This window comes from Uranotaenia lowii, chromosome 3 (genome assembly GCF_029784155.1).
Source record: "Uranotaenia lowii strain MFRU-FL chromosome 3, ASM2978415v1, whole genome shotgun sequence".
NCBI lineage: Eukaryota > Metazoa > Arthropoda > Insecta > Diptera > Culicidae > Uranotaenia > Uranotaenia lowii.
In genome coordinates this window covers 131,477,531-131,504,479 of record NC_073693.1, presented here as the reverse complement: position 1 = coordinate 131,504,479, position 26,949 = coordinate 131,477,531, and the positions used below count along the sequence as shown (strand labels likewise).

The following is a 26,949-nucleotide window of genomic DNA, read 5'->3' as shown; positions in this document are numbered from 1 at the left end:
ATTCCGGTCGACCTAGTCCAAATTGGCTAGGCTTTCGTTTGACGCCTGCCATCAGATTTTGTACAGACATCTTTTCCACTTTTTTTGCCGCAGAACGCCAGATTGCTTTGACCTGCTTCTAGCTGCTGACAGTTTTTGGGTCTTCTTAAGGGTCTGCTTAACCATCGCCCAATATTTTTTGATCAGACGAAGTTCCGGTGTTTTGAGAGAGGTTAATATCCTTGGGAACAACCTTATTTTTTATAAGTTGATCGCCCAGGTGGTAAATCCTTTTTACGGATTGCATTCCAAGGCACGGTGAGCGACCGAGTCCCCTCAGTATGCTACTCTGGGTGAATGGGTGCAATTGAACGACTCATTATACTGAGTACCCCTACACCATTAAGACCACCTGGAACCTCTGGTCATAATTCTCATCCAGACCTGCATCGAAGGCTGTACCCGAGATGGGAGACCAAGTCCGCGCTTAAGCGCTCATCGGCTAACTCAATTTCAAGTCAAAACTCCAGCATACATACCCTGCCACTTGTTACGATTCAAGACAAAGGACCTCTCCTCTGACGACTCGAGGTTCGGCCTTTACTCGTAACTCGAGGCTCGCTTGTTTTCCACGACAATCGTGCGCTCCGCCTCTGTTCGAGACCACTTCAAGAGACCAATGACCTCTCCTCTAACGACTCGAGATCTTGGCTCCCCTTGGTTTGGCTCGAGGCCCCCAGCAAACATAACATCGCATTAGAAATGTCAGTTCAACTCGTAAAAAATGTTAATGCGAATCGTAATTCCTACCAAACCAAGTAAATGATCGTAAAAATGGTTGGTTAAAGTCTACCGACTCGGATATGACAAAATTGCGCCATGTTTGCAAATTCGTCTCCCGCGTGCGGGATTCAAGTGAGAAAACAACCTTGTTGTTCTCTCTGCGATTAGCAGTGTAACCAGATTTCTAAAAATCAGAGGGTCCATTTGGTTAAACTGTCTAATGAGAGAAGCAGCAAATATTGTCGCTGGCAACGGTTTGCATGCATTGAGCGCAGAACTTGCGCTCTCTCGCATACTGTCAGGATGTACGGTAAAAGGTGTTGTATATCGTTCAATTTTTACAACACTTATCGCATAAGCCAGAAGTTAAAAATATGTATGTATATTGCCTCCACTTTAGTACGTAAATGCTGTTTTTTCGAGTTATATAAGATGATTTTATAATGTATATGAAACGTATAGCAAAGTTTGTTGAGAAATATACCTACAAAAATGTTTGCTGGGCCCTCTCCTATTTGCCTGTCCGTGTGCCGAATCGAGAGCAGCTTATCCTGGATACGCGCCTGTCACAGCACACGTCCGGGGCTTTACGAAACTACTCGGATGATTCCCGGCGAAGACGTCTTCCTACACCGACTCGAGTGACTCTCCCGCCGACGACGTGAAGTCACCCTACCCGAGAGTATTTCGCAGCTTCCGTCGTAGGGAGCGCATTCCACTCAGATACTTCGCGGCGATGGAGGTATCCTTCACAACGTTCGCGACGTACCTAACAGCTCGGCGTACGCAGAAGGTAGAGTCTTATCTTTGCATGCTCTACTGCCAGGATCGGACGCACACTACTCAGATGCTCCCCGACGAAGGTTTCTCCCTACACCATTCGCGGACTGATGCTTGTTCCAACTCTTCTGCAGGGCCGTCATGATCCGGGTGAACCCATCGCTGACCACGCGCGAAGTATTGGCATTCTCACACATCCTTCGCACGATTTTGCCGGCTGTCGTGTCTGGTCCGCAGGCGGCAAGCATGTTAGCTTGTACCCGTTCGAACCTCGAACAGATGAACACTACGTGCTCTGGTGTCTTTACTGTGTCACCACAGGTTGGGCAGAATGGCGAGGCCTCGTGTCCAAACCGATATGGTCGTACTGCATGAAGCATCTGTGACCAGTCAAGAACTGTGTCATGCAGAAATCCACCTTTCCATGACTCTGGTCCATCCAGGATCCGACGTTAGGGATTAACCGGAATCCACCGGCCACGTTCCGAGCTGTCCCACTGGTGCTGCCAGTTGGACATCGAGGCCTCTCTTGCATGTCTCCGCACATCGGGCATGGGCCTGTGCTCGTAGCAGAAGATATCTTCCTCTAGCAAGACCAAGATAGGCAAAACCTCTGCCACAACATCAGCAGCTACCGAGGTCACCGTCCGGTATGCGCTGATTACTCGTAGGTTCGTCAGCCGCTGCACACTGCAGAGCTTTTGAAGGTTACACTGCCTGCTCAAGCCTGCCTTCCAGGCTGCCGCTCTTTACCGCAAAATGGACGAGGTCACACTCGCCAGAATCCTTCTTCTGCTGCAGCGGATCACCGAGTTATTCGACATGGCTCGTGAGAGGGCTGCTGTCGCCATTGCCGCTCTTTTACAGTCGTAGTCGATGTGGGCCGTAAAGCTCAGCCGGTCGTCGATCATCATCCCCAGGTACTTGATCGCACGCTTGGATTCGATTGCGCACGCTCCAGATGCAATCATCCCTGATTGTGCTGAAATCAGGTTGGTGATCAGCACCATCTCGGTCTTGTGGTGAGCCAGACGCAAGCTCTTGGAATGCATCCAACTTTCCACCTTCTCAATAGCTTCTGTGGTGAGTAGCTGAACCTCTTCGGTTGATGGGCCCGATGCCAGGAGAATCACATCGTCGAGCGAACCGAATGCAGGTTGTCGTCGAGTGAGCCAGGAAATCGTTGTTGGGCGAAACCGGTGGAAGGTCGTCAAGCCTGGTAACCGTTTGGTAGTGCGTCGAGCCCGGAAACTGATTGGAAATTCGTTGAGCCTGAGACCGTCCGGAGGCGTCGAGCCAAAAATCCATTCCGAGGTGATATGCCTAGAATCCGATGGAAGGTGGTCGTGCCTGGAATCCGTTCGGAGGTGATCAAAACTGGAATACTTTATTTCAATACATTCTGTCCTATTTATACTATCTTCGGTACATATCTATGGTTACATTTCCTAATTGTTTATTTCTAATAACACCAGCATGCGTGTGTTGTTATTCATCTCATCGATTGCTTCGATGAGACGAATCTCAACACTCCTCCTCAACACACGCAGTTCACCGCTCAGCAAAGCCCTGTGCCGGACCACGGCCATAGCCTTCAGCTCAACGACCCTCTTCTGTTTTCGCTCGACGACAACCTTCTTGCGGATCACTCGAAGACAAACTTCCGTCTGGCCCGACACCCTTCTTGCTACCGATGCCGTTTCGACGCCCTTCGCAGCGAATCGAAGCTCTCCGCCTCGATGCTCCTCCTGAGGAGCCCATCGACCTCCTCCACTTGGCGTTCCAGTCCGACGCCCTTCCATGGCACCTATTTGACAACCTTCCGTAGTTCCCGGCTCGTAAGTCCACTAGAGGTTCCTGCTCCGAAGACCACCACCTGGCCTACAACTTGACCACCTTCCACGGCACCGGCCCGCCAACCTTCCATGGCTCCCGGCACGTCGAACCGTTAGTGATTTCAGTCCGCTCTCAATGGCTTCGGACCAACGACCCTCCAAAGCACCTGCCCGACGACCTCCTTCCCGTGTCTCCTGGCTTGCCGACCTCCAGCTGGCTTCCCGGTCCGACGACCTACCAGGCTCCTGGTCCGACAACCTCACACGGTTCTGGCTTGACGACGTTCCTTTCGATTCCCGACGCTGGCTCGTCCTCTCATTGGCTTCTTGGCTGGTTCTACTTCCACTGATGATTCCACTCCTCCTTTCCACTAGTGCTGGGCCCATAACCTGTTGTGCAGCGCTTGGGCAATGGAAAGTAGAGACTTTACTACTTGGTGGTAGAAACTGGAAGGAGCGTCAAGCCGACGGGAGGTTTTCGTCGAGCGAACCGAAGGCAGGTTGTCGTCGAGTGAGCCAGGAAATGGTTGTTGGGCGAAACCGGTGGAAGGTCGTCGAGCGAAACCTAGTCGTGCTGAAAGCGATAAGGTTCGGTGTGTGTCGAGGAGGAGTAGCCACTTCATGAGTCATTCCAGTTTTAACCACAGAACATGTTGGTTGTTTTCTCTCCTTTCCACTCCGTCCGAAAGTGCTCTCTATCTAACAATTTGGTTGATTCCAAATTATATTTCCATACAAAGCTTACAGCGGTCTCATGTCTATTTTACCCGATATGCGCATTTAGAAAAGCTTACTTTAATGCTGCCGTCTAATTACACAAAATGACGTGTGCTAATTAGATGATTTTTTATCCTATCGACTGTTTGATCCTATACTTGCCCATACACAAAACAAACACATCTCGAACAGATTCTAGAGCAAAACAGTTCATTTTTGAAAGATCTCAACAAGTCCATCAACAGATAAGCGAACTCTTCTCAACATTGAAATTAAGCTAACGTATTTCAATATTAGTAGACACACAAAAAACTGCTAGAATAAATAACAAACATTGATCGGTGATTACCAACCGAAACTGCATTTGAAACAAACATATTTTGCGCGAACAAAAACGATCACAGGCGAAAACAGCAACTTAAACACCAAAAAAACACCTCTATCCCGGCTTGGGATGAGTAAATGGCCTGAAATTTGTACAGGCAGCACCATACACCATACCTCAGAGGGTTGTTTGTACAAAAAGTTTCGATCCCTACCGATTTTAGCCAAACCGTATGCGCGCTCATCCAAGCAGTGCCATACACAATGCAAACCTTATTCACAGTGACCAAATTTCATACAATTTCATCGCATTTGTACAAAAGTGGTGTGATGTTTGGCTTGCTTAAGGTTCAAAAAGTGAACGATCGAATTCGAAAGAGGCCCTTTGAGCCAAATGGGTATAAAAAAATTTAAGATTATTTTGAGAAAACACATTTTTAAGTTGTTGTGTTTGTCCATTATCCACAAAAATTGAAAAATTTATTTTTATTAAACGTAAAAGATTGCAATTAAATTCTCAAAATGTGATAAACTTACCAAATGTAGTTTAAATACGATGAACCGTTTGGCATTATTAAATTAAAAATCGATCATTTTTGCACTTATATCCCTTTGGCTTATGAAGATCAGGATCAAAAAGATCATTATCAGATTTAGAATCAATAACAGAATGAAGCTTCAAAATACGAGACCGCTGTCAGAGTTAGAAGCTGGATCAGGATTATGGTCCAGGGACAAGATCAAGGATTTAGGATCAGGAACTAAGGTCAAGATCCAGAATCGGATAGGGATTGTTCAAGAATCGAGATTCAAACTGGTATCATTATAAGTAAAAATGAGCGGGTAGAATTTTATTAGAAGAATTATCATCTACCAAATATTTGTTTGGCACGGGTCAACTACTTTCAAGTGATACAGACCAAACCTCGGTTGTAACGAACGCGATGATAACAAACTGAGAAAGCTACACGTCGATAGATCCGTTTCTTAGTTGACGGGAGCTTATCTGAAAAATGATATACTAATTTATAGTAAAAGGACATCACTTTTCGCCGATATGGCCGATAAATTGAGTAATAAACCTAAATTACGGTGATTGATCTCTTCATTAAATTGAAAACTATGTTAGTGGTCAATTATCATTAAATCAATTACTCACTCCGAAAATCCAGTTACCCATAAAGTTTATGAACTTTAGAAAATGAAAAGGTAAATCTAAAGAATCCTTGGTGGTAACTTCATTAGAAATCAGTGCATAATAGACAACTGCCAAAACAAGCGACACGACCCTAGATTTTCCATTTTCTCCTCCCCACCCACACACCCAAGCGGCCGAATAACGGGCGCAAGGGAGCGTCGGTGTCGTTGGCCTGTTGATGGGTGGCGTCGGCGAGGGCTGCGGGACGCCGATGGCCTATAACGTGATGGTGAGCAAACTCTTCGCCCGTCTTCGACGTCGTCGTCGTTCCATGCCTATCTATCCATAGCTATAGGGACGTCGTCGATGTCGTCGTCGTCGTCGTCGGGTGGATTTCGGAACCGAGAGTAAACGCGCCCGCCACCACCCATCGACGTCGAGCCACGGCCCAGGCAGGCAGTCAGCCAGGCGTAGAGCATAGAGGAGATAGTAGCACTCGGTCGTCTCGTCGTCGTCAGACAGTCAGTCAGTAGTATTCCGGCGGCGCACACAGGCGCAACAACCCATCGGATGGACGGAAGAAAATCGCCGCTTTTGGACGGTTGAAGTAGAATCGCGAGCCGCGCGGATCGTCCGGTGTTGGATTCGGTGTGTGCTGTGAGTTTGGTGAGGAGAAAAGTGCCACACTTGTTTTTTTTCTTCTGCTGGGGTAGTGCTGTGTGCTAGGTTGCAGCGACTGTGCTGCGGCTGTTTGCTGGCAATTCAATTCGCGCATCAGGCAGGCACAAGTTTGTTTTGGTGTCGCTTCAGCCTGGGTGCTGTGAGGCAGTGGGTGGTAGAAGCTGGTGGTGTATTAGTGTGGTGTGGTGCAGTGGGCCAGCAAGTTGCTGTGTGTGTTCGTGTGCCGAGGGAAAACAAGGGCAAACGGGGCAGTGGTCGGGCGGTCATCCGCGAGTGAGCTCAGTATCACGCAAAGCGATTGTCGTCAGAGTGGCAATAAAAGGAAAATACTACGCAAGGAAAGGGCTGAAGAGGGTGTTTTATTCAGCTGTGTTTATTCATTTTTTTTTTGGAGTACAACCTACTACGAGTGTGCTACCAGTAGCTTGTTACAACGACCCGCACACGACCAATATTTACACCGCACGTTTCGATAATTGTAGCTGCAGCAACAACAAAACGGATCACGATCAAAGAAATTGAGGCTGTGTGTTGGATGCAAACCAAGAAGAAGCAAAGAGAAAGCCGGCTACGGTGAAGCGATAAAGAAAAATAAGAAGCTCTAGTGTATTAGTGATGTGTTTCGCAATTCTTTCCCTCACTCGTGTGGTAGTATAATGATGTGATATGGAATGCTTCAGGCGCTGCTGCTGTGTTTTCAACTTTCAGTCGCACGAGCGATGTTTTGATTTGCGAATGTTTTCCCCCGTTCTGGTAATGTCTCCTGTTGTTGACCATATCGATCCTCAAATCCTCTCTCCCTCTTCCCCATGAATCTTTTATTGCACATTCATTAAATTTTTATGTTTCCCGAGAATTACCACCGTTTTAATTAAGCACAATATTTACCACCGCGTGATTCCTTTCTTCCCAATACTAAATATGGATTTCTCGTCTTGTCTCTTGTTGTCTTTTGCAGAAAACACGATGCAATTAGCGGCCGACGACATTCAGTCAGCTGAGGTTGAAAAGTAAACACTCGTGTGTGAGCGCGCACATTGGCAGTGGACTTGCGCACCACTCCCTTCCTAAACACCGCTCCAGTGTTTGTGGCCAAATCCTTCGACCGACCATGCATAGCACTGGCACTGGCGGAGGATCGCTAACTTTGGTGGAATCGGCCACCAATAATACGGCGACTTCGACAACTGCTACGGATAACAGCAGAACCCACAGCAACATGGTGACGGTGTCGCAGATAAGCCGGAGCAATAGGCGCAAAGTTAAGGATTTTAATGATAGCCTAATTTGCTCCCTCTGTAATGGATATTTCATTGAGGCTACAACCATCAACGATTGTCTGCATACCTGTAAGTAACTTATGTTGTTTTTTTTTCTAATTTCCATATTTGAATATCGATTAGCAGCTTTGATTACTAAACAAATATATTAGCTACTTGAGTTGATGACATATCGAGAGAGTTGTAAATTATGCCAAAAATACTGACCTTTGAATCTGTTGAAAACGCAGGTTTCAGTGGTGGAATAGAGTTGATCTTTATTCTCATTCTTCGTCTACTCGTCATAAAGTTACTTGTATCATTAGCGATAACTTATTTGTCACTATTCACACTTGGATTCCCTGACCGGGAAAGTACTCATTTCTCAATGAGTAAATTGACACTTACACCCAGAATATCTGGCAACACTGCAGTGTACTGCTAATCACAATATGAGTTAGCATCTGGTTGCGTGTTCGATGATGATATTTGTACCGTGTACATCATCATCAACCTATTGTTCTCAGCATTCATCAATTGCGCAAATTGCCCAAAGCAAGTGTATAACCAAAACAAACATTGTTTTGGTTCTGTTGCAATCGGCAGCAATGTGGGAGCTGCTAAGGATCCGCCGAAACCGTAAATATCAACAGAATAATAATTTCACGAATGAGGATAGGTTTGCCAATGAGCATAATACAAAATAAGGGGAAAACGTAATACGTACATTAGGTACCTGTAATTTTAACAAATTAGAATCAGTATTTCATGATAGACAAAAATTTGAATTATTTTATTGAACGAGGAAAAAAATGTTCAATTTTAAGGAAAATGTTTTTAAAATCCATTTCAATGAGTTTAATTTTAAATAATAGTGATGGAGAATGACAAAAAAAAAACAAACCTCAGTTGAATAACTAGCAGCACACATCCTGATTATTTTTCCCGGTCTTTCGGTCCCTTCAGAAGCTTTTGTTATAAAAATTTAATTTAAATCGTGTGACTTCACTCTACAAGCGTCTGGTTAATGATTGTGCTCAGAACTTCTGCATTTTCGGTCGCCATCTTGATTCCGCCTTTGAGCATATTGTCAGTAGCACATCGTCTGAAGGGAAAAAGTTCATTTTTTCTTTTAAGTTCTATGTTACAATTTATTCCAATCCATGTGGTAGATGTAACTATGATGCAGCAGCTTGAACTTGTTTGTCCTGTATTCGAGAACTTTATGCAAAAGTTCATTTGGCAAGAGGGTATCGCAGGTACCGTTTTTTTTGCCGACCTCTTTCCAGTAGTTCGTAATCAAATGAAACTGTTATAATTTCTACGCGAGGGGTGAGTAAAAAGTTAATTTTTGGCACTCTGAAACGGAGTCAAGAATCTAATTTTTTATAGTAAAAAAATTTAAATTTCAATCGAAAATAGAAATCCATTTAAATCTGATTTTTTAATTAATATTAGACTTTTCAAAAAATTATCCAAATTTGGGGAGTAGAATTCTGGAAAATGATTCATCGGATTAAAATATTTTTGGGATTTGGTTTGTCTGGGGAAAAAAATTTCCCCATTCCCCATTGCATTCTGGGCAAATTTTTTTCCAGGGATTGGTTCGTCGTGGGCAAAAGTCTGGTAAATGATTGATTCTTTTTGGGAAATATTTCTGGGAAATAAAGTACTTCCGGCTGACCTACGCCGCATGGTTTTAAAACTGCATACGAAAGTGGAAACACTCTCAAGGATCGCCTAGTCTCGCTAAAAGACAGATACCCTGGTTTTTATATTGGTCAAACTAGTCGTACATTCAAAGTCCGACCCAATGAACAGAAAAATACTGTTGAGAATTAGAGGATAAATCAACCGAATGTTGCGGCCCACATAATATGATTCGCCCTTTCCTTAAAGCGGGTTGGCCGTTTATTACACCACATTTGTACAAATGCGATGAAATTCTGTCGCTGTGCATACGATATGAACCGTGTATTAAATGCTCATCTTGAATGAGCGCGCAGTCGTTTTGAGTCAAATCGGTTGGAATAACAATTATTTGTGCAGATAACCTTTGTGTGGTATAGTGTATGGTGCTGCTTGTACAAATTTCATACCATTTATTCGGCCTCAGCCGGGGTAGATTTTTTTTTTTTGTTTAAGTTGCTGTTTTCATCTGCCATGGTCAGTGTTCGCGCGAAATATGTTTGTATCGTGTGTAGGCGAGCATAGAATCAAACAGTTACCGTAGAATCATCGAATTTGCGCATAAGTTTAGTCCATTTAAAAAAGGGACAATTTCTTTCAGGGCCGTAGGAAGAACAACTCATGGGGGGGTTGACGACTGAGTTAACTTATGATTTTTTGCCCAACAATACACGATTACAAAAAAATATTAAAACAAACCAAACTATGTTTGTAACTATATTATTCTACAATTTCAAGTACTTTTACTTTAAAAGTTTTCGTATTTAATCCTAACTTTTGAAAATAGGTCCTAAACCTCAAAGGTGAGCTGAATTCGCTTTTATCGTCGGTTAAAATCTTTGAATTTGTTCCAGAATCTGATAGGTCAAACTTGAAAGATTGAAATTTTGAAAATAAGCTTTTTTTAGAAGAGCCTTCCGTTTCTTAAAAAAAACTTGTTCTATACTCAAATCAAAAAGCCCATTATTCCAAACTATTTTAAAAATTCAAAGATTTTAACCTTTGATGAAAAAAAAAATGTAAGAGATAAAAATCTTCAGATTTTCAGATCAAATTTGCTTGATGCAAAATTAATCCAAATTAATAATAAAGTTTGAAAATTGCCTCAAAATTAAATAAGCAAAATTTTGTCAATTGGTTTCTGAAATATAAATTACAGAATTTATGTGTACTTTATGTGATAATAATTATTAAATGACAAAAATATATAATTTTATGCAGACTTTTCAGGGGAAGATCAGGCACATGTTTTTTTTTAAATAACGGCAAATGTTTTTAATAAAGAATCAATTCCATAATAAAAATCTTGTGGATGAATTTTTAAAATAAAATTTGGGTTTTTCACATACAACAAAAATCTCAAATTCTACTTTTTACTTGTGATTTTCAGCGAAATTGTGTTAACAAACTATCTCTTGAACTGATCTCGTGTATTCCTCAACAATTTATGTTGCTTGTAAAATTTATTTACAAGCTCAATCTTTTTCTTATTTTGAATCTGCATTCTTAATCTGAATAAGAAACTTGAATTCAAAAATTGCGCTATGAATCTGCATCTAAATTTCCATACGATTTGTGAAATGTACAAAAAATACGATTTCCGAATTTCATTCCAGATCTAAACTTTATGAGCCAAGTTTTAGAGCCATTGTTCATGGAACTATTATTTAAATTCTTTAGTTCAGGTTTAATCTAACTCTTTTTATATGATTTATATGATAAAATATTATCTTAATCTGAGTTTTCAATTCGGGATTGCAATTTCGATAGTTTAAATGTTTGAATTTAGTGTATTTTTCATATGGGAATTCCGGCTTGCAGTCTTTTTCAAAGAAAAAACGAGTTTGTTTTAATAAATCCAACGTTTCCAACAACGATTACAAATATACAAAATTTACCTAAAAGGTTTCGTTTTCTTGTTAAGGTCAAACGACCAGCCGAGTCGACCTCAATAAGAAAACGAAACTTTTTAGGTTAAATTTTTTATATTAGTAATCGGCAAAATTCTTTATAAAAATGCATTCTCAGTTCCCGAAGAAGATCGAAACGGATCGAAACGTTGGAATAATAAAAACATAAATCGTATTTGCTTAAAAAAAAAGACTGTAAGCCGGATTTCTCATGGCAAAAACATTGCATTCAGTCGACCCCATACACCAAATGAATTTAGTGCAAGAATTAAGTTAAAGAACTTCAAATTTGAATTTGAAATAAAATTTTTCTTTTTTTTTCATATTCGGGAAACTATTAGAGCAAGTTCACTGGTGTTGGGAAAAAGTGGTAGAAATTTGGAAACTTTTAGCACATTTTGAAAATTATGCCATGCAAAAACATTTTCAAGATCTGTCGCCTTCAAGTTTATTACAACACGTGTTGTTATTTCGCATGCTGTGATGCAAAAATAGCAATATTTCTATCACATACAGCTGAAATAGAAACAGTGCTGTAAAAAAATACAACGCCCAAAGACCTTGAAAACATATTTGCATGGCAAAATTTTCAAAATGTCAAAATTTCTTCCACTTTTTCCCAACACCAGTGAACTTGCTCTTATCAAAATACAGTCCCCCCACAATCATGGGTCACACACAATTATTAGTCACCGATCATAAGAACTGCTGATATCTACCAAACTAAAAGAAATTATTGCATATTATTAATTTTAGTTAATCGAATATCATCAAAATGCATTAAAAATATTATTTGTGCGTTTGATAACAGTAAAACTGCTGTTTGAATAGTTTTTATCATAGGTGAACTGTTAGCTGTCGAACTATCGCATGAAATTCCAATGCTATAAGGTTGACATCTTAAACCGTTAAATCCCTGTTGCGGGTATTTCAAAGACTCCAACCAAATGATTTGGTTCCATATCAGCACAAAGGACGAGGTTACATTTTCCAAATTAAACTGAGAGAATAAAATGCGCGAATTCAATATTATTTGGCAAAATTAAAGTGACCCGTAATTGTTACAGAATCCACCAAGTTCCACACAATCATGGGTCACTTTTTTTCAAGCAAAACAAAACATTTCTTGGTTGCTAGCCCAACCCAATTGCCCCTTGAATGTATACCAGCGAAGAATGCCCCTGAATGTTTGCCAGAAACTTGTTGATTTTCATGCTGATATTTGGGTGTTGCCATGGGCTTCTATGTGACTAATAATTGTGGGCAATTTGACTAGTAATTGTTATAAGCTACACTATTGACCCATAATTGTGGTTTTGAAAAACGTTGATTGTTTTTGTAATTTATGTTATTTTTTAACAAAACTGAAAATAATAACATATTTGAAATCAAAGAGGAAGTATTTAATGATTGAAATTCATGCAAAACTTGATATTTGGTAAACTAACACCCGAATAAACGAACATTTTATGGTGAAAGGATACGTTAACTGACTAATGATTGTGGGGGGACTGTATTGAAAATGTATATGATCTCGAAGAACATGATAGAAATTTTATATGAAATGCAAAATCAAATTTGAACCAAAATTTCAAAGCAACTTTTCATTTCTCATTTCTTATGATTATTCGAACCCAAAATAAAAAAAAAGACTATTCAAACTGAAAATCAAGAATTCTGAACTGGATACACAATCCAAAATATGAAAATTGGAAATCAATTTTGGTTATAGAGTTATGGAATCAGAACCTCCGAAAAAAGTTGAATTCTATTTAAAATTCTATATTATGACCTGATTTACTATGAACAATTGAGAAGAGATTCCTTTTTTCTTAACTCTAAGCGTACATCTTTCGAGGATATGATGGCTAGCATCTTCCGAATGCTAAAACCACCAACCCACCGAAAGTGTACTATGTATGCCGTGACCGGGATTCGATCTCATACCCTCTGGCTTAGAAGACTTGAAGGCTATCCTCTACGCCACGGGCGGTGGCTTTCTTGAAAAAAAAATGTAGCAGAACTTTGAACTTGGAATAGGTTTTTGAGGTTTTGGCATAAGTTTTTAGTCTAGACTATCACTCTTGATTAACCTTACTCTATTATCATAATTTGGTTCTGAATTTACAATTTGAGAGTAGAGTGGAAAACCTCACTTGCATTTTGGGATCCTCATGGGGGGGGAGGAGTTTCGAAACGGCTTTCGAAACAGCTGAATCCACCAAATTGCCCTCATTTTCTTTCAAAAGAGAAGTTTTGGCCCAAAAAAAAAGCGGAAATTGAAGCAGGAGGATACAACCACCAAGAATATAGATTTGACGAAGTACAAGTAGGAAAAAATTATCAATATCATGACTGAAAGAAGTGTACGCTGGCCGATGGGAGATACCAAGATATTTTTTTATTAAAAAAATCGAAATTTTTTTTTTCATGAATTATCATAGATAGTATAACCTTCATGCCATTCATAGAAAGTATTTCGATAAAGCAAGTGGTTTTTAGATCCACGTATTTGTATCTGTCCCATTTCTTTATAATTAAAAATTCTCAACTTAGGTTTTCCGGACAGTACAAGAAATGTTTTGAACTCGTAGCTTATAAGTCATTTGAATTCCCTTCATTGCTTTAATATGCAATTCTTTCAAACCTTGATAGTTTGAACAAATTTTGTTTGTTCAATTATCACCAATCGCATAATTAATAAAGCAATAAAATGCTATTTAAAAAAAAACATTTTTGAAACCAGTGGATTTTTGATCTTTGGTTTTCTGTTACCAAATATTGATTTAAAGAATGGTCAGCTTCAATGTTATGCAACGAGAACTATACTTACAAAATAGAGCAAGTTCAAAATATGTATGTGAGTGAACTCCTTATTAAAACGCACTTCTTAGAAATTTGGATCAGTGAATCGTTGTTTTGGAGCCAGTAAAAATTTGCTCCATTAGTCTTGAAAATCCGTGGAAGTTGTTAAATGCTTCAATTAATTCCACAGATTGACCTAAAAGTTAGACATAACAAAAATGATTAATACTTTGAGCTGATATTGGATTTAAAGATTTTGAAAAGCATAGTCTGCTTTTAATATACCTTATAACACTATTTTCCGTAAATTTTAGCTGTTTGGAAGTATTATTATAAATGCAAGGTGCTGTGATGCCCAGTTAACGCCCTGAAAGCCAAGCTATTTTTGCGCTGAAAAATTTAGGGCAGCTTACACATTACAACTTTTATTCTAAGATCAACTTGAAAGATGAGGAACAAATTTTGACAAACTTATCATCAAGTGCACAGCCACAGGGGCTAAGAAACTTAACTTTCAGTATTTCTTCGATTATGGTTTTTGCACAATTCAATGAATATATCGTTATAGTTTAAAAAATATTTCGACTGACTCATAGCTTTATTTTTAAAAGATTTCTTTCTCAACTCCGCCTGCAGACGGGGTATATGTTTCGTTTTGATTCCTTACTTAGGATCTTTTTTTTTCTCAAAAAAAGCAATCTTGAATGTCAAACACTTTTTTAACATCAAAATCATTCTGCCAATAATTTTTTTAAAACGAAAAACACATGGACCGATAGTTTCTAAGGCAACAAAAATGATTATTTTTAGAAAAATAGGTCCATTTTCAGTTTTCTCATGTTTTTAAAGATATTTGATCTATTCCTTTTGACAACTGCTTGTTAAACAATTTTCATTAATTTTAGCAATTCATATTAACACATTTTTAAAAATTTTGCGCAAAAAGAAAGTTTAAATAATGATTGGGTTCGGGTTATGAGGGTTGATGAAAAATGTCATCAGGTTTCTCTGGAAAAGTTTTATAAAACATACAGAGTGTGCCATAAGGATGTATGCAAATTTTCAGCCGATTTCCAAAAATAAACAAGCTTCTGTCAGAATATTTTATGCGATTTATTTCAAACAAGATTTAGAATTCAACGTCGAATTTATGCCCATCCCCAATTGATAAGCAAAAAGCAGCTCTTTGGTGGGCATTCTACCATTGGCCAGAATTTCGGGCTTCATAGTACCTAGTTATTTCAGCACTGATTTTAGATCATATACTAGCTTGAAGTTCGTAAATGTTTTTGGTGTGCTGGTGTAAATTTTACTTTTGAAATATTTTCACAGAAAAAAAAAGTGGTACCGCTAAATTCTGAGAACGAGGAGGGCAGTTCAAATCACCATTTTTTGAGACAATGATTTTAACGGTAAGCATGCACAGTTTTCACAACTGAACGATCGAATTCAATGTAAAACACTCGAATTTCAGCGCACTTTTTAGGTCTTTATCGACTCATAGCTAAAATAGCACTGAATGACGTTTCGAAATTGCGTTTATATTTTGAAATTAACTGAAATAAGGTAGAGTTACTCGACACTCAAATCGGATGACTAGTAACAAATTCAAAGATCATCAAAGTTGAAACATAATTTTCGGAATTGCTTATTTGTTTCTAAACTATTGAATTTTTTTTAAGTAAACATAGTTCATTGAATGCTGGAAGATGTTATTAGATGATTAATTGTTAGATTTCAAAATCTGTAGAAATAACAACGATTTTCCAATAAATATGGATGTTTTTACAACTTTTCAATGTGTTTTTATAAAAAAATGACATGAACACAATTTTTTGCCCCGCAGAAAATTCTCATTTTTAAAATCTGGCCCGCTGCCTGGCTGAATATGTTGGCCACCCATGATTTAACCCTCATCCGCATCAGATTTCATTACCCTAATCAGCACTAGGAGTGTCAATTTGACACTACAAGCTAAAATCATTATAACTTTTGGCACGTTCAACCGATCTAAACAAAACTTATATCAATAGAAACTTTGTGATGTCAGTGAAATATGTTTAGAATATTTTATATAGCTAAAGCTACTAGTATTCTCGTTATTCAGCATGAAAGAAAAAAATTGAAAAAACATGCCATATTTGTCTTATGCATATGAAAGCTGAAGTTATTGTCTACATCATGAAGCCAAGAAATATTTTTTTAATTTTTTGGTTATTGAAATGGTCGCAAAAAGTTCAAAAAAGTGGTCTGAAAAAACTACTTTTCATTCGATTGCTTGTAAATACTGTTTGAGCAATGGTATAGTTTTTGAAAAGATATGACTACAAAATCTATTAAAATTCTAACATTTTGCTGTCTTTAGATTTTCCATGCAACAAAAATTGAATTTACTGGAGTTTTTCAAAGTTCACTACTTTGCGCGATTTTTTTACAAATTGAAATTTCATCTGTTTTTGTGTTCCACCGTTAGGTTGTACCCGGATTTTCAGTGCTTTTACTTTGTTTGGATCAATCAAAAGTAATGTAAAGTAATGTAGATTAATTGTGCTTTCCAATGAATACATATTCATTGGAAAGCACAATTAATCTACATTCTAGTAAGGTCCAACAATTCACGCTGTGAGATTTCACAAAAATATGAAAATAATAAACGTAAAATAATTCCTGCATTTCTAGAACCACAAGCAGCGCGTCGAGCAAAACGTGTTTGTTTGCACTCCGAGTAAGTACGAGGGGTGGTGATTTGGGCAGAGAGCCAAGCCGACAGACGAAATAATGATGCGTGTCGTGACAAGCAAACGTGAACTATCAATAGAAAATTTCCTACCAAGAAACGTACGAATCTAAAGGCAGCAAATTGTTAGAATTTTAATAGATTTTATAGTCATATTTTTTCAAAAACTCTACCATCTCTCAAACACTATTTACAAGCAATCGAATGAAAAGTAGATTTTTCAGACCACTTTTTTGAACTTTTTGCGACCATTTCGTTAAAAAAAATTGAAAAAATATTTCTTGGCTTCATGATGTAGACATTAACTTCAGTTTTCATATGCATAAGCATATGCATATAATCTACAGCAGTTTTCATGAGGCATGTTTTTTCGGATTTTTTTTATTTCATTCTGAATAACGAGAAAACTATAAGCTTTAGCTATATATAATGTTCAAAACATATTTTACTGACATTACCAGGTTTCTATTGATATAAGTTTTATATGAAATTCATAATAATTCAAACGACTTAGATAGATTTTACTTTTGGAGTGTCAAATTGACACTCTAAGTCGGAAAAGGGAGTTTTTTTGTCCAGGCTTCCAGGGTTCGTCCATAAAAAAAGTAAAGATACAATATTAAAGAACTTTTTAATTTATTTAGGGACCCCGAAGAAATTTTTGTATTTTGAAGCTTCCGAAAAAAGTTACAAGCCTTCAAACTTGCAATAGTGTCAAAATGACACTCGGATGAGGGTAAAAGCATTCTGTTCAAGATATTGATTGTATATCCCTAAAATTATAGAAACTAAAATAAGACAACAAAAACTGGCGTTTTTCTGATAATAAATGCAAATAGCTATTTGATTATTTTTGAGTTGATCAAATGAATGTTCATATACGTATAAGCTTCAGACAAGAACAACGATTACTAAACGCTTGCTCGTATTTTTGATTGAAATGATGAAGAAACTTTCGAAGTGGCTTAGTGCATGAATGGCCTAATATATATCCATCCTTGGTTTTAAGTACCTGATTTATGATTCCAGTCTAAAAATACGAAAGAGAAAAATATCAAAAAAGAATAAAGTAAAATCTAACAAATCGCACTCCTTTTAGTCAACCATCAACCCCACCCACAATCCATCGGATTGGAAGGATTGCCACCGGTTTTTTTTTTTTTGTGTTGTTTTTATTTCATCCTCTCTCTGCCTCTGTCGTGGACCCAAAACAAAAAAAAGAACGAGCGGAACGAATGGGAACGAGCCGAACGACTCCGCAGCATCCCAAATTTAGAATGGAGTCCAAGCGTGCACAAAAACACGGTCGAAAATCCAACTGAACTCGAACTGAAAAAAGCACAAAAATCCTCGGCACATTCCGCCACCACCTTCGGTGTGTCGTCGCACCTTTCGTCTATATCGTGATTTTGATGCTGGAACTGGAACACAGTGCAAACGACGGATGCTGCAGCAGCCTCTGGACCGGCATCAGTGAATGAAAAATGAGCCCCGGTTTGTTGGAGAGAAAAATACGAAAGACCATCAGCAGCCAGCCCTAGCTAGGCATCAGAAACGGGACGAAACTCCGACACGACGAGGGCGAACGAATGTGACATGACAGCAGCCGGTCGGGTTGGTCGAATCGCTTGCGTATTGCCTTTTTCTGTCGTACCTTTCTTTCGCCTTTTGGGATCCAGGCCATCATCTTGGTCGATCCGGAATGAAATATCCATTCATAATAATTGGCTCGTGTGACCTTTTCGGGGTTCTCTCGAGCGGCATTATTCGTCATTCTTTCGAAATACCTCTGGCTCGGAACATCTGTATATGCGCCACCGCACCGGTGTCATAAAGTACGGACTTTTTCGAACAAATCCCAGGTTAGGTAGGTTCCATTGGTCGGAGGAAAGCGGTGTGAAATAATGGGTAGTGAAAACAAAAATCCTCTCACACAAGTGTGATTGGATTATGCTCTTTGAAAGCAATCCGGCAGGCAGTGAAGGTTACCGAGATCCATGGGGTAATCCGAGAGACGAAAAAAAAACCTAACGAGGAAAACAAAACATTTAAAGCAGCAGTAAAATCCATAGCGAACGAGAAGTGTTAGAGTAGTGAATCTCCGATATGGTTGATCTTTTCACACGACCAAATACCCATAGCACTTTCGGCACATTAGTGAGAGCGATTCCGAAGCAAACAATCCAACTATGATGCTCAGGCAAAAGCAAAGGCAACGCACGAAGAGCCGAAGCTCCACACACATCACATCGGTGCTGCAAAGCCGAGTAGGTACGGCACTTTATGGACCATTATCTGCCAATTGATTTATGGTGTCTGTGTCTCTAGATTCCGAGAAACGATCTGCTGGCTGCTGCAAGTGAAGTATTTGTGTTGTTGGTTGCCACAAGTGCGGCTAAGTACTACAGAGAGCTTTGAATAGTTGATTCAGGAATGAAGTGGGTTGTAAAATACTTATACATAGAGTATTTTTATATACCTCTCTTCCACTCTGGTGGTAATCAAAAGGAATGACTTTATCTTTGCGATTGTCATGCTAATTATCATGTGAGGTTTATTCGAACCACGTCTCAATGATCGTAATGATCGTTAGGAAAGAAATAGGTATACCATATTTCGTTTTTTATCCCTGTTGTATTGAAGCTTTTTTCTATCAGTTCTACTCCTGAAAGAATCAATTTATGTTCATAGTATTGCGTCTCACGGCATAACTTGATGAACATAATTCCTCCAATTCACTCGGTCCATAGCAACCGTTCTTCAATTTCTCGGACAGCCCACATTCGTCAGATCACGCTGCACTTGGTCTTATCACCTCGCTCGGTACGCCCCGCTCGCTTAGTTCCTAGCGGATTGGTAGCGAACACCAGTTTTGCAGGACAGTCGTCTCCTCAGCAAACATGCAAACGTATCAGAAATGATAATTCAAGTCGTTTACAATGGTGTTGCGAATCGCAATTGTGAATAGATCGTAGAAAATGTCGTCTGAAGTCAGTTGTAATCGGATATGATAGAAAGTCCGTCATGATTGTAAATTTTGAAATGATTTTGCTCACGCGCGAGCTTCAAGTGAGAAAATCATCGTTATGTTCTCTCTGCAAACCAGCAGTGCATCCAGATGGCTGAAAACCAGATAGGAATTGAGTCATATTGACCAATAAGAGATCTGGTGTATTGTCGCTGGCAACGAATTGAAGGCTATGAGAGCATAATCTTGCGCTATTTTGCATTCTTCCGATAGGTACGAATAAGGTGTCGGATAACGCCTATTGATGTAGTTTTCGTCGCTTGAAATGAAATTCATGTATGTACATATATTGAGTACACTTTGGTAAATAAATGCTGATTTTTTAACTTTCAAAAGATCATTCTATAATGTATATTGAACGCTTATCAAAACAGCGTAAGAAAAAAGGTACAAGAATGCTTGCTGTGTTGCAACATGTCCTGCTCAGCGTACCCGTCGAGCCTTCACCACCTTCTGGATACTGGATTCACCGTAGAGTCGCGCGAGCTCGTAGTTCATCCTTCGCCTCCACACTCCGTTCTCATGCACGCCGCCAAAGATGCACGCCACTTGTCGCTTGAATACTCTGAGTGTACGCAGGTCCTTCTCGAGCAATATCCATGTATCGGGCCCGTAGATAACAACCATCGTAAGGGCCGTCATGTACAGGTTACACTTCGTGCGAGGTCTAAGTTTTCTAATGGAGTCCATAGTAGGCACGACTTCCGCTGATCATTCGCCGCTGGATCTCGCAGCTGGTTTCATTGTCTGCGCTTACCAGTGAGCCAAGATGGACATAGTCTCCGACTAACTTTAGCTCGTCGCTGTCGATCGTAACCTTGTTTCTGGACAAGCGGGTTCGGTCGGTTTCGGATCCGTAGACCAGCATATACTTCGTCTTGGAATGAAGCAGAAAGTATTGGGACAATGATTAATACGTCCAAGACGAAAAATATTTAAGTAAACTAGCCCGCATGATTGACACGTTCTTCAAAAATATATCCACATCAACACACGCAATACATTCATTCCATAAAAGTTCATACGAAGCCATGGGGTAAGAATGCATCTAAGCACATACTTAAGCAGAAACTGCGGGAAATCCATGCACGTATGTTACATACAGAAACAAATAATCGTTTAAGAATTTGCTCCGTAACCGTTATCGTGGGTTAAGTTTATGATTCATTTTCGCTTCAAAATAGCTTTTATTGCTGATTATTTATTTTATTTATTAGTAATTGTTCCTGTTCTACGGTAAAAGCTTTAATAGTTTACAAGAAATATCAAAGGGGTTATTAAATTATTGTTTTTTTTTCGTAATTCATCATCCTTAATGGTTCATAATTGCGTAGTGCATCCGAAGGAGCATGGAATGGTATCATTTCGGTAAGATTGGTACTGTCGATGTTTCCAGATAAAATATCAAAAATGAATACCTATACGCTGGAGAAGTAATACGCGAGATCCGATTGATTTGATTTTCAGGATTCCGCGTCAACCGTCGTGAGGGAGAAACTGTTGTGGTTCGCTCGCGGAAGTGCATATCGTAGGAAACGGTTCTGGACAGATTCTAGCAGCCTCTGAATAAAAGTGCAAAATTTGAATATTATACTCAAAAACAGAACCGACAAGTGAACAGTAGAGTACTTAGCGCGGCGTACGATTAATCCTAGTTCTAATTTAGCTTTACTCTTGGATTTTAACGATTTTTTTCGTCAAGTTTTGATATAAAAAAAAAACAAAATTTACCTGTTGTCCAGACGTTCTGACCTACTCTAGCATTCGCTCCTCGTCAGTGGACACTTAAATTATATTTTCTTCAAAAATTCAATCTTCATTGAAAGTTTTAGTTAAAACTTACAATTTTCTGGCCATTATCTTAACAAGGGGTGAGCAACCTTTTGAAGAATCGGACCACTTTAAATTTGAAATTCTTTCGGAAGGTAATTTTAGTAATAATAGTTTGAAGAGCTTTACGCAATGTTTAATAACGACAAATATTTGACAAAAACAAAAGTGAAAAAGGATGAATAAAACGAATTTATGTACTTGCGAAAATATTGTTTTAATTTAAGGTGATTCAAACAGCAGAAATTGTATAGGTTCACCATTATTCTTGATCATTTTTCAAAAATAGAAATGTTTTAAATGATTTGAATTGTTTAACGAATATTCTTTTTCACTCAAGGAAACATTCTTTGCTTAACTTTTATTGATTAAAAACGAAATTTTTTTTAGTCTTTCTATGGTTCGTAAAAAGATTTAAACCGTTTTCTGATAAAACCCATTTTTGTTCAAATCTATGCGATGGATTTTTCGTCATCACTTCCATTTCAAGAATTTATGGAGCTGAACCATAGCGATTTTTTCTGTGCCTATTTCACAATTTTTTTTTCTATGAACGGTGATTTTTGCGGATTTGAATTTCCGTAAGAAATTATTGCGTTGAGATGTTGAGCAAAGTTTAAAAATCATGAAAAACTCATAATATATTCAATATATTGAGAAAAAAAATCAATCTAACAAATGACAATGCATTATAAAATGCACAAAAATGAATGAAACACATGTAAAATTAATAGTTGAATCGAATGGTGTACACCGCTTAGCGGTAAGTGGACGAGAAGAGCCTCATTCACCCCAATCTCCCCTAAAAATCAGGTGATATGTACCAAAAATCGTACTCACAAATGAGAAAGCCTCATAAAATGCACAAAACTGATTGAATCGGATTTCAAACTTATTGCTTAATTGAATAATCAACACCGCTTAGCATTCAGTTCACGTATCCCCTAAATTCATTCATAAATTCATGCAGAATTATTTTAAACATCCAAATAAGAAAGCAAACGTTAAAAAAAATAAAATCAGGTGTAACACTTACTGTTTAATTTAATGATAAGCATCGTTTAGAACTCAGTTAATGAGGGCAATCCCAATTGCCCCAATTTCCCCTGCAGTCATACCATATACTTAGAAAAAACCTTTATTACAATTAAAAATGCGTCAGAAAATGCACACAACTGATTGAATCATGCATCAAATTAATTTTAAATAGGACCTAATAAACCGCTTAACGTTTTGATGACGGAGAAAGCCTGAATTGTCCCTTTTTCCTCTTAATTCATACGATATGTTCCAGAAATCATTTTTTCTAAAAGAAAAGGCAAAAGAACAGGAGGTAAAAACATGGAATCAGGTGTAAAACTTTCTGTTATAGTGTATGATGAGTGCTGTTCAGCGCTCAGTTGATGAGAAGAGCCTCTATCGACCCAATTCCCCTAAATTCATGAAATATGTTTCAAGGTATTTTGTTAATGCATTGCAAGTATTCAGGGGAAATTGAGGCAATTAGCACTGCATTCATCAACAGAAATTAAGCGGTGTCCATTATTTTATTCAACAGTTAGTTTTACACATGTTTTAATGATTTTGTAACTTTGATGAAGCTTTCTCATGATGCTGCACATTTTTACCACGAATTTTTGGTAAACATTGTATGAGTTTATGAATGAATTTAGGAAAAATTGGGGAACATAAAGCTTTCCCCGTCAATTGAGCGCTAAGCGGTGTTCTCCATTCGACTCAGCAATGAATTTTTCACCTGATTTAATGTTTTTGCATCTTTTCAATTGCATTGACGTTTGTTATAATGTTTTTTACGAAGAAATTGCAGTAATTTAGGGGAAATCAAGGTGGTTGAGGCTCTTCTCGTCCACTTAACGCCAAGCGGTGTACATCATTCAATTCAGCAATGAATTTTACACCTGTTTCAAAAATTTTTGTGCGTATTTTGATTCATTGTCATTTGTTAGAATGATTTTTTTTTTCAACATATCTCTCGATTTTAGGGGAAATCGGGGTGATTGCGGCTATGTTCGTAAGCTGAGCACAAAGCGGTATACACCATTCGATTCAACAACAAATTTTACACTGAATCCTTTGGTTTTTGCATTTGGTATGTGAATTGCTCGATTCTTACCGCGAAATTTATGCACAAATTTATACAAGCTAGGGGAAGTTGGGGATAATTGACAGTGACACGATCAGCTTAAGGATAAATAAATCTAACAAAAATGATCATTCATGATGAAAAATTGTTGGATTACACTTTGATTGAATGATTTTCTTTAGAAAAATCTTAAGTTTAGGGGAAGAAAGGCAAAATGAGCCACCTTTTCGTAGTAAAAATAAAAATTGGAGGACACTAATCGATTTGGCCAACATTCTTACATAAATAAGTATGGTTTATATTACATTTCAGTTGCAAGGCGGATTGCTACAATCGGATTTCTACCTTTACACCCAAAAAAAAAAAAAACAGGGGAAATCGAGCAAAATGAGACGTTTAGAGTCATTTTATCAGAAAGCGGTGGAGATCATTCGATCCCTTGTGTTTTTTACATAAAGAATGCTTGTTTTTTGAGCAAGACGTTCTTGCCTGATTTAATTACTTTTTTTGGCTCGAAAATCCCAACTGTTCGTTGTTTGAAAGTTGCAATGGACACATTAAAATCGAATAAGGTATAATAACGGAGGAAGTATATTTTTGCGGAACGAAGGGGGTCAAAGCGCGTAATTCGTAGTTCTAATGAGAGCCAGTCTCGATTACGAAGGGTTCGTTCTGGAGCATAAATGTTACAACGGGAAAGCAGCCAACAGCAGTCAATTTCATTTCTCAAGATCTTTGCCACGAACAGTGATCGACCAATGGAACGACGATCCGCCAACATATGGAGTCCAAGTAGAGCACATCGTTGTTTATAAGGCGGTAGATTTAACGGGTTTTCCCAAGGTAGTTCACGGGCACAAATCGCCGTTGAATTGCTTCGAAACGCGCAACCCACAAAGCCTCAAACGGCCACCATACTAGATTTGCAGATTCCAATATTGATCAAACCAAGCAGCAATATAAAGCTCGCAGGCAGACGGGATCGATGAATTCTGTACTCAGGCGTATACTGATTCCCAGCATCCTGTTGACCTTCTCAAGTAACAAAAAGTAATGGTGATTAAATGTCATATGTCTGTCCAATAAAACTCCAAGATCCTTTATCTGATCCACACGTTGCAGTGACTCACTCAGTATTCATATATGAATGGAAATTTCCTCCGACCGAATGTAATAGCACAACACTTAGCAACGCTTAAAACCAGTAAATTATCAGCTCACCAGTTCACGACCATGTTCAGGAAGCCTTGTAACTCGTAACAATCAGCAAAAATGTTTATGACCAAAAATATTGGTATGTCGTCCTCATACAGGAGAACCCCAAAGCCAATAAGAAGCAAATTAATGTAAAAACAGAACATTGTAAATAACAGAGGGCCCAAACACCAGACTTTGGAATAAAATCAGGAGATACTGCCGATCCAATTCTGACAGCTAATCGGCGATTCGTTAGATAACTTTTTATCCAAGCACATAGTCGTTCAGAACATTCCAAACGTTCCAATTTTTCAGGAGAATATCGTGATTCACTGAATCGAATGCAACTGAAATATCAGTATAAATTGCATCAATTTGTTTTCCGCCATCCATTTCTGATATGCAATATGATGTAAAAACTTTCATATTCGTAGTTACCGAACGTTTAGGGAAAAATCCGTGCTGATTTTCAGAGATCCAGTTCCATCAGGCTGAAAAAATAACATCGTTCACGATCCTTTCTAATTCCTTCGAGCAGGCAGCTAGTGATGTGACACCACGGTAATTAAGAATATTTTGCTTATCGGTTGCAGAGAGGTTGAAGAGGAGGTCGCACCAAGGGTACCGATTTTTTTAAAAACATCATCCAAAATTGTGCAAAATACTCTCACAGTATTATCAATCAATCAATCGTACAGTTGAGGAAATCGGTCCAATCGATTTAAGAAAGGACTCGATTCCTTGTGCCAAAATCTGCGCGATTGAAGTTGCGAGCCTAAATATCGAATGCCTCATCAAAAACGATAGGGTTTGGAAAAGAGATATCAAAATAAGTGGAACCAAAAGTGCCAGGCATGGATTCACTGCATCTTTTGATGAAAAGTGGCGGTAAGCCGTTTGGACCGGCTCCATTTCACTCATTGATATCAAGGAGTGCCTTCCTAATTCATTAAGAGAAATCCTGAATTGCGGAGTGCTTATGTTGAACGAGTTAACCGAATTCAAAGCTGATTGGAGTTGTTGGCAGGTTTATCCAGCGCTTATAACCAGTGTTATTGAAGTGGAAATAATAAAAAAAAATGTTTTGATTCTAGCTTTCTCTTTTTGCGCTGGAGTTTTAGAGTTAAACTTTGTAAAATTTAATTCTCGCGTGAGCTTTCATTACGTCGTATAAAACATCTTAAGAATTCAATGAAAACTACTGCAAAAGCCATCAAAACAACTTTTATAATTGTATTTTACAAATTAGATATGTTGCCCAGGCTACAAATATTCTAAGTGTAAAGAAATTTCGACTAGTTTATGTCAGTTTTTGTATTTTTTTCGTAACAAAACTCTTTGTTTACATTTTGTTTCATACGACGTAATGGAAGCTCACGCGAGAAATGTTTTAATCCGTGAGCTTATTTATTATTAATTTCTTCTTGTGAATCAACTACAACATTTTGATCAAACAATAAATAAATAGAAGCAGGAAAAATAAGAAAAACAGACATTTTCACATTCAATTGTTGTAAGGGAGATAAGGGCATAACGAGTACCCGGGGCAAAATAAACACTTCTTTGTTCTTCAACAGTACGTATTTTCTTAAATACATTTTTATGAGGATTTGTTTTGCAATGCCTAGAGTATAAATATTTCACCAAAAAAAAAATCATCTTATCATCTTTACAGAAATAATATGAAAAAAACAGCTAGGTTCTCAAGTGACGAAAATATTATGATTTTTGAGTACTACAAAATAAGCTTTTATGACATTAAAATCATCTCGATCTATAATTAACGCACTCCAACATCATGTACACATTGTTTAGCAATTTTCACCATCATTATTTTTTTTTATTTTTCACTTTAATCAATTTTAAAACGCGTTTTTACGGAAATTTGTTGACTCGGGGTGAACAGAACACTTTCAATCGGGGCACGATGAGCGTTTTCTGCCGTATGATCTTGTAGCGAATTCAACTCGATGTAGTCAACTGAATTATAGAGCTACAGCTTGACTTGTTTACATCTGACGATTTGGCCTCTGATTATCTCTCCGACACCTTCCAATTAGGCTTGGGCCTGCTAAAACGAAAATGGCTTGCTCTTTACTCTAACACAGATTTTCATAAGAATGACAGCTAATCGGAGTAAAATCGGAGTGTAG

At 38.4% G+C, this 26,949-nt stretch overlaps 1 protein-coding gene across 1 annotated transcript in view; it reads left to right on the top strand.

The window, feature by feature from the left end:
• The first annotated feature begins 6,101 nt into the window (after positions 1-6,101).
• The window catches only part of LOC129757251 (protein suppressor 2 of zeste-like), a 96,043-nt gene continuing 75,195 nt past the window's right edge, over positions 6,102-26,949 (top strand). The window contains exons 1-2 of the mRNA XM_055754411.1: positions 6,102-6,990; positions 7,196-7,586. Of these exons, the coding sequence (XP_055610386.1) occupies positions 7,349-7,586 (238 nt within the window). The 5' untranslated portion in view covers positions 6,102-6,990; positions 7,196-7,348. The remainder of the gene's footprint in view (positions 6,991-7,195; positions 7,587-26,949) is intronic.